Source organism: Thalassophryne amazonica, chromosome 13 (genome assembly GCF_902500255.1).
Source record: "Thalassophryne amazonica chromosome 13, fThaAma1.1, whole genome shotgun sequence".
Taxonomy (NCBI): domain Eukaryota; kingdom Metazoa; phylum Chordata; class Actinopteri; order Batrachoidiformes; family Batrachoididae; genus Thalassophryne; species Thalassophryne amazonica.
In genome coordinates this window covers 41697959-41706939 of record NC_047115.1, presented here as the reverse complement: position 1 = coordinate 41706939, position 8981 = coordinate 41697959, and the positions used below count along the sequence as shown (strand labels likewise).

General features: G+C 40.6%; 1 protein-coding gene and 1 non-coding gene across 2 annotated transcripts in view; both read right to left on the bottom strand.

Annotated features, from left to right (window-relative positions):
* Nucleotides 1-717: 717 nt before the first annotated feature.
* pprc1 (PPARG related coactivator 1) overlaps nucleotides 718-8981 on the bottom strand; it is a 38223-nt gene continuing 29959 nt past the window's right edge. The window contains exons 9-14 of the mRNA XM_034185257.1: nucleotides 7275-7998; nucleotides 6944-7141; nucleotides 6756-6834; nucleotides 6555-6676; nucleotides 6000-6151; nucleotides 718-993 (exon numbers count right to left, since the gene is read on the bottom strand). Coding sequence (XP_034041148.1) covers nucleotides 893-993; nucleotides 6000-6151; nucleotides 6555-6676; nucleotides 6756-6834; nucleotides 6944-7141; nucleotides 7275-7998 — 1376 coding nt within the window. The 3' untranslated portion in view covers nucleotides 718-892. The remainder of the gene's footprint in view (nucleotides 994-5999; nucleotides 6152-6554; nucleotides 6677-6755; nucleotides 6835-6943; nucleotides 7142-7274; nucleotides 7999-8981) is intronic.
* LOC117524037 lies at nucleotides 6240-6380 on the bottom strand. The gene has a single exon (XR_004564684.1). It is a non-coding gene; the product is annotated as a small nucleolar RNA SNORA50 (small nucleolar RNA).

The window sequence follows — 8981 nt, the reverse complement described above, 5'->3', positions numbered from 1 at the left end:
TACATTTTCAAATTTATGCAATGTTCATTTACATTTTCAAATAAAACTGTGCTTTTAAGCAGCTTTTGAATTCATTTTTGGGTTTCATATACACCATGCGATTAATCACAGAAAGTCAATGAGTTAATGCGATTAAGATTTATGTTTGCCCACCCCTAATATTTTTTTTCCAGTCCCCCTCAGTAAAGAAGCGAGCTAAGGTTAGCCAATGGTAACACACTAATCAAACACTGTAGATTTTCCCCTAAGGTGCTCTTGGATGAATGTACAGGGAGGAGCATGGGGTGTCTCACCAAAAAGATGCATCTCGCTCCCCTCCAGACTTCCAGCTTGGGGCTCACTCCCAGCCAGAAGCATGCCAGTGTGGGTGCCCCACCTTGCCGGAGGAGTTTCATTCATCTAAACACATCTTAGGGGAAAATCTACATTTTGTGTGCGATCACACTGCAGTGCCGGTGGTTAAAAAATTGGCCAATTTTCAATTATGACTCAGGAATTCTCATGCTTGTTTTTACTGAGGGACCGGAAATACTGAAGCCCATTGTACAGAAGTGATTACTACCAAAAAAAAAAAAAAAAAAAAAAAAAAAGCTTGTAATGATGAGATCAGCAGTCTAATTGTTTTTATCCAGTGAATGCAATATGCTTCCGTACAGTACTATATTTAAATCGACTATATTTAAATAAACTTAAAAAATTTGAGTTTTTTTTTTTTTTTTTTTTTTAGTTTTTAATAGTTTCATAACAAATCTTCACTTCAATAGAAGGTGTTAGCTTGCAGGGGAAAAAAAAAAATCTAACTCAATAATTAAGACTAAAAGACCATGTTGCTGATGAGGAGCACAACTTCAGATGTGAGATGTGTCCACTGCCTCCTGCAGCAGGCCTTTCATTACCTCCTCAGATTCTTCTGGGCCTGTGTCAGTAAAGTGTCAAAGTCTAGTGCATCAAACTTGCCTCCTGAAGGCAACGGATCATAGTCTCTACTTGAATCTGAAAAACAAGAAGGGGGGAGGGGGGGACATGAAAGATATAGTTTAAAAACTTTCAAGACACCAATGTGAAAGTTAAATTTAAGTCAGGGACATTATTTAAAACATTCAAACTTGAACCTTGATTTATGAAGTGGTTAGGAATTTGTCTTCACAGCACGTTTCAGACAGGAGCGCAAAGATGTGGTATTTGCCAAGGTTTTAAGTCACTGTTTAAAGCCCTATTATAACACCTGAATATAAATGCTTTTTTAAAATTCCAAAATGAATGAAAATTTTTTCCTCAAAATTCTGCACACAGTACCCTATAATGACAATGTGAAAAGTTTTGTTTTTTATATTTTTGCAATTGAAATAAACCTCATGTGTACGCAAGTATTCACAGCATTTGCCATGTAGCTCAAAATTGAGCTCATGTGAAACCTGTTTCCACTGATCATCCTTGAGATGTTTCTACAGCTTAACTGGAGTCCACCTGGGGTAAATTCAGTTGATTTGACATGATTTGGAAAGGCACACACTTGTTTACATATAAGGCCCTACAGTTGATAGTGCATGTCAGAGCAAAACCCAAACATGAAGTCAAAGGAATTGTCTGTAGACCTCTGAGACAGAATTGTCTCAAGGCACAAGTCTGGGAGCTGCTTTGAAGGTCCCATAAATGAAGAAGTCCGGATACACCAGGACTCTTCCTAGTGCTGGCTGTCCATCTAAACTGAGTGATTGGGGAAGAAGGGCCTTAGTTAGAGAGGTGACCAAGAACCTGATGGTCACTCTGTCACAGCTCCAGCTTTCCTTTGTGCAGAGCGAACCTTCTACAACCCCTGGCAAAAATTACGGAATCACCGGCCTCGGAGGATGTCTATTCAGTTGTTTAATTTTGTAGAAAAAAAGCAGATCACAGACATGACACAAATTGTGGCAGTTAGTAACGGTTACTATTTTAGACCAAGCAGAGGGAAAGAAATATGGAATCACTCAATTCTGAGGAAAAAATTATGGAATCATGAAAACCAAAAGAACGCTCCAACACATCACTAGTATTTTGTTGCACCACCTCTGGCTTTTATAACAGCTTGCAGTCTCTGAGGCATGGACTTAATGAGTGACAAACAGTACTCTTCATCAATCTGGCTCCAACTTTCTCTGATTGCTGTTGCCAGATCAGCTTTGCAGGTTGGAGCCTTGTCATGGACCATTTTCTTCAACTTCCACCAAAGATTTTCAATTGGATTAAGATCCGGACTATTTGTAGGCCATGACATAGACCCTATGTGTCTTTTTGCAAGGAATGTTTTCACAGTTTTTGCTCTATGGCAAGATGCATTATCATCTTGAAAAATGATATCATCCCCAAACATCCTTTCAATTGATGGGATAACAAAAGTGTCCAAAATATCAACGTAAACTTGTGCATTTATTGATGATGTAATGACAGCCATCTCCCCAGTGCCTTTACCTGACATGCAGCCCCATATCATCAATGACTGTGGAAATTTACATGTTCTCTTCAGGCAGTCATCTTCATAAATCTTATTGGAACGGCACCAAACAAAAGTTCCAGCATCATCACCTTGCCCAATGCAGATTTGAGATTCATCACTGAATATGACTTTCATCCAGTCATCCACAGTCCACGATTGCTTTTCCTTAGCCCATTGTAACCTTTTTTTTTTCTGTTTAGGTGTTAATGATAGCTTTCGTTTAGCTTTTCTGTATGTAAATCCCATTTCCTTTAGGCGGTTTCTTACAGTTCGGTCACAGACGTTGACTCCAGTTTCCTCCCATTCGTTCCTCATTTGTTTTGTTGTGCATTTTCGATTTGAGACATATTGCTTTAAGTTTTCTGTCTTGATGCTTTGATGTCTTCCTTGGTCTACCAGTATGTTTGCCTTTAACAACCTTCCCATGTTTGTATTTGGTCCAGAGTTTAGACACAGCTGACTGTGAACAACCAACATCTTTTGCAACATTGCGTGATGATTTACCCTCTTTTAAGAGTTTGATAATCCTCTCCTTTGTTTCAATTGACATCTCTCGTGTTGGAGCCATGATTCATGTCAGTCCACTTGGTGCAACAGCTCTCCAAGGTGTGATCATTCCTTATTAGATGCAGACTAACGAGCAGATCTGATTTGATGCAGGTGTTAGTTTTGGGGATGAAAATTTACAGGGTGATTCCATCATTTATTCCTCAGAATTGAGTGAGTCCATATTTCCCCCCCCCCCCCCCGCTTGGTCTAAAAAAGTAACTGTTACTGACTGCCACAATTATTTTTCCTGATTTTCTTACAGTGTTTCTTAAAGCCAGAAAGTTGCCATTTGAAATTACTTTAGTTTTGTGTCATGTCTGTGATCTGCTTTTTTTCTACAAAATTAAACAACTGAATGAACATCCTCCGAGGCCAGTGATTCCATAATTATTGCCAGGGGTTGTAGAAGGACAGCCATCTCTGCAGCAATCCACCAATCAGGTCTGTATGGTAGAGTGGCCAGACAGAGGCCACTCCTTAGTAAAAGACAAATGCAGCCCAAATGGAGTTTGCCAAAAGGCACCTGAAGAACTCTGACCATGAGAAACAAAATTCTCTGATCTGGTGAGACAAAGACTCTCTGATGTGAATGGCAGGCGTCATGTTTGGAGGAAACCAGGCACCATCCCTAGAGTGAAGCATGGTGGTGGCAGCATCATGCTATGGGGATGTTTTTCAGCGACAGGAACTGGGAGACTAGTCAGGATTGAGAGAAAGTTGAATGCAGCAATGTATAGAGACATCCTGGATGAAAACCTGCTCCGGAATGCTCTTGACCTCTAACTGGGGCGATGGTTCATCTGTCAGCAGGACAATGACCCTAAGCACACAGCCAAGATATCAAAGGAGTGGCTTCAGGACAATTCTGTGAATGTCCTTGAGTGGCCCAGCCAGAGCCCAGACCTGAATCTGATTGAACATCTCTGGAAATATCCGAAAAATGGCTGTGCACCGACACTCCCCATCCGACCTAATGGAGCTTGAGAGGTACTGTAAAGAGGAATGGGCAAAATTGCCCAAAGATAAATGTGCCAAGCTTGTTGGCATCATACTCAAGAAGACTCAAGGCTGTAATTGTTGCCAAAGGTGTATCAACCAAGTATTAAGCAAAGGGTGTGAATACTTACGTGCACGTAATTTCTTCTTCTTTTTTTTTTTAACAAATTTGCAAAAATTTAAAAACTTTTTCTCACCTAGTCAATATGGGGTATTGTGTGTAGAATTTTCAGAGTAGAGACGCAACGTGACATCACTGGCTGGTCTCTCTTTGGTTGCTAATCCAACATGGCGGAATTAGCTCAGAAAACAGCTGCTTTTTGTGTAAATCTAACACGTTTCTCCTATTATGTGAGAAATAAGAAATAAGTGAGAAATAAGCACTTCTAAAACTGAAAACTTTTATAACCTGATAACACCTCTGAAGTGATTTATAAAACATCTCACAGACGTCAGCGTGCATGCACATCACACGTTGTCAAAGGTAACTTCTGGTCTTTCAAAAGCTCATGTATGCACACATGCATGACCTCCTGCAGACGCCATTAAGCGATAAACATATTTATGAGCAGTGGTGGGCACAGCTAACCGAAAAGTTAACTTTGATAACCATTAATCCGCTAACTGAAAAGTTAACTTTAGTAATGCTAAATGCAAAACAAACGCACGAAAAATAAAAAATAAAACCTCAAACACTGTCACCTTTATCAAAAGCAGTAAATCGCAGTATTAGAAGTTAGTTTCTCTATATTATATATTTATAAACCGTTAGTAGAGCTGCATTCACAAACACACACACACACAACAAAAAAAAAAACAAATGCTGTCATTGTCTTTATAAAAAGACAGTAAATTGCAATATTAAGTCAGTTTACTATAAACACAGGAACGGCTCACCTACATTGCATTCAACGCAACTGGAAATCTACACCTCACCCGTCGCATTGAGCTTCCCCACAGAAGACAACCCATGTAAATTTTGTATTTACATAAAAATAGAGCAATAAGTGCCTTTCGCTTTAAAAAAAAAGATCTGACCTCAACTCGACAGATGGACTGTTGCAGACACACAACAGACAGGAACCAACATGTATGATTTTAGGGTTTACAAACATTTTTGACCATTAAATTTTACCAGCAAAAAAATTTTTAGCGGACTAAAAGTTAGCAGAACTAAATTTAGTGGAAGCTAATTGGTCTGCTGATGGTTGTCAAAATTAGCTGAAAAGCTAATCCACTAACGAAAAAGTTAGCTTCGCTAATCTGCAGTTAGTGGAACTGTGCCCACCGCTGTTTATAAATGACTGATTGCGTTTATTCTGCATCATATGGCCAAGGGTATTTTAGCATTGCGTTTTTTAAAAATTAAAAACCAGAGTAGCATTTGTCTTTTTTTTTTGGCTGATCCAAAAAATTATCCAATCTGTGGGTTAAAAACTGTGGCTAATGGAGACAGTCTCTGAAATCATGTGATCATGTTCCTGTCAGTGCCTTAACTCTGCTTTCCCTCACGCTGGATCTTCAGACTGCCAGCTCATCTTTGGAATACATATGCATTAAATGCACTTCTGTATGTAGATTAAAAACTAAAGCAATCAATGCTTATATGACAGGTGTTCACACCACCTGCTCTGCTACTGCACATGGATTTCGCACCAATAAGAACTGTATTGTAACACATTTTGTAAACTTTTGTGTGTGATGACTCGCGTATTTACTTCTGCATTGAAAATGGACACAAAAAACATTTCACATCCGGGCACTTTGTCAATATTTTGCTCGGTTTGAAAATGGCGGCTCGCGCTCCATGACGGCACTTTCGCATTAAGTAGGCAGCATTGTGACTGTGGTCTCTAGTTCTTATATACTGCTCTGTGCTAGTACCACACTTTACAAATCATTGATTTGTGAAAGCATGCTGGCTAGTGGGTAAAACAGAAAATGAACTTTTCTTTTGTACAACTGTATTTTCCCCTACCCAGGTCAGAATAGCTGGTCTGGCAGAACTGTCTTCTTCCACCAAAGCAGAGCTCAAATGGCAACTCATCAGGCTTACGCAGCTTGCTGCCATTGTCGATGGCTGCAAAGGCATCCTGGGAGTTGTAGTAAGTCACAAACCCATAGTTGTCCCTGTGAGAGAGTACACGGTTTACCTTAATTCAATTTCATGTTGCCAGGTGATTACATGGAGGTCCCTATAGGGCTTTACCATGTGTTGAGCTGTGATTTGCTTTTAAAAGAGCAACCTGGTGGTGATTCCAGGATGCCCCAGTTATGAACAATTCTGGGTTTGCTATAGCACTGTAGCTTGGCCTTAAGAGGTCACCAAGAGGACCAACTAGGTTCAAAGACAGTGCAATACCTTAAAATCAATTTATGCATATATTTATTTAGCTCAGGGTCACCACAGCAGATCCTGTAAGGATTAGCATGTTAATTTGGCTCATATTTTACTACTGCCACAATGTCATACTGCTAAATATTAAATCAGAGTAATTTCCCATCCATACATAACAGTGGATTAGATACTTACCCATGGTCTCTAAAGTGCAGGGTGCAGTCCTCAACATCTCCAAATAAAGAGAACCGCTCCTCAAGTTCCCTTTGGCTCATTGTGCTCCGAATTCGGCCAACGTACACAACCCTGCGCTCCTCCTGAGGGAGAAACATTACGTTTGAGTAGTAAAAAGACTGCAGTTATTTGAAAGCAGTAAAAACAGGAAGAACAACTTACAATAGCCTTCTCCTTGCGTCTCTGCACGTCCTCAGTATTTTTCTTTGCACTGTAACTACAACCTGGCCTGTATGAAGGACTAAGATTGACAAAAAATAAAAAAAATTCATTAACCAATTGTATTCAACATGTAGAAGTCAATCTGTGCAAGGTTTTTTAAAAACAAAAACTATACATGTAAATTATACCTGTACAATCTTCTACTTCTCCTCCAATACCCTCGTCTCTGAGGGGAGCGAGACCATGATCGAGACCGACTCCAAGAGCCAGAGGAAGAATAAGAGTACCTCCTCCTCCTGCGAGGGGAGCGAGAGGTAGACCGAGAGGACAGGGAAGAGGACCATGATGATGAGCTGGAACTACTTTCAGATCGACTATGCCGATACCTACAGAGAGAAAGAAAAAAGAAAAAAAAAAAAAACCCCAATGAACAGTAGAAATCATGAAGTCAAACAGTGTTAATACACCACATGGAGCAACACAGCGAGAGCTCAAAATAATATTCCAAAATGTGCCAACCTTTTCTTAGCTGGAGAGCAAGATCTAGAGCTAGATCGAGAGGAATGGGAATCTGACTCCGAATCGCTGGACATGGAGCTACGAGAATTATGGGATATTCTCCTTCTTTGACGACCTCTTCTCTTCTCTTTGGAAGTAAATTCAGGGCTGGGTGTGCGGGAAGCAGCATGCCGACGGTAGGACCTATCAAAAGGCCCTCCCCTGGGGCTTCTCTCTTTGACAGGAACATTAGCCTCCTGCCGAGCTGGAGAAGCATCAGGTGTCTCTAGAACAGAGCTAGTCTTCGTTCCATTAGTCCTGTGATCCAGAGGCTCTGTTTGATGAAGTTCTTGTTTTTTTATAGACACAGTATTTGTGGGAGAATGGACAAAAGATGCAGAGGAAACTGGGATTGGTGGTGTAGTGGTTGCAGTAGGTTCCTTAATGGGTTTGTTGGCAATTATATTTTGCTGTTTGACATTCCAGTGGTCATCTGGCTCGTTGGAACCTTCTTTGTTAGGTAGGCAATAATCATGGTCCATGCATGCCAGGCGAAGTGATACAGATGCAGCAGCAGAAGTAGGTATAGGTCGGGACCTGATTGAGGGCAGGGGCCGTGCTTCTATCTGGATAACTTTTCTAGGACTTTGCTTGGAGACCACAGCAGCCCTAGTCTTCCCCAACAGGCCCAAAGGGGCAAGAGGCTTCCACATCTGGTGAGGAGGAGTAGCTGGAGGAGTCAAATCTGAAGCAGAAGAAACCAAGTTTAGCTGTACCACAACTATAGCCACACCACTGTGGTAATCCTTTGTCTATATGGTGACCAACAATCAAAAGTATTCTGACATTTGTTTTCCCCAATTTCGGGTAATTGTTCTTGATACACTGTGGTTCACAAAAGCAAATGACAACAATACTGTTTTCAAGTTGGAAGCTACAGTCTGGTACATAAGTACAAGTATCCGGACAATGAATTTTTGTAATACTGCCTCTGGACACATTAAAGCTGAAATTAAGCAATCAAATGCATTTAAAACTGAGATTTTTATTTTTAATTCTGAGACCTGGACATATTGCATTCACCAGTAATGGGGCTATTCCACAGACTGCCATTCTATCCTGCAAGTTTAATCCCTAACAACAAAAGTCTTAAAGGCTTCAATCATGTTTGGACTTCTTTAAATGGGGTATTCATAGAGACTATGGCTTGAAAATTGTTTGATCGTGCTCCAACAGAGTAAAAATTTGAAGCCGAAGCAGCTTTTGTTCAAAGTTGAACAGCTCGATCACGTCTGGCCAAGGGCGCAGCTCCTTTCTTTTGTTTCCAGTCAGTTGCTAGGTCTGCACTTTATAAGCCAGACTGTTACAGGGATGAGAATGGGCAAAGAAAAAAACATCTGAAAATGGCCAGGGTTCTGGGACCAGCCATAGGCCCCCAGCAGGGTCCAGGGGCAGTGGCCCTATGTAGGGGCCCAGGGGGCAAAGCACCCTGAAACTTTTTGAGGTTTTGAGCATTTTAGAGGCATTTTGGGGCCACTACAGAGACCAAATTTAAGTGTACACGAGATGTTTCCAAGTAAGCTTTAAGCAAATGTTTAAAGGAATTATGGCTATTCTCATACAGCCCCCCCAATCCCCATTTTCAGAAGCTAAACATAAGTGGCCAAACATTTTTTGTAAATATGAAGATTATTGTTAATAATTGGATGAAAAGTTCTCTTCAGTCAC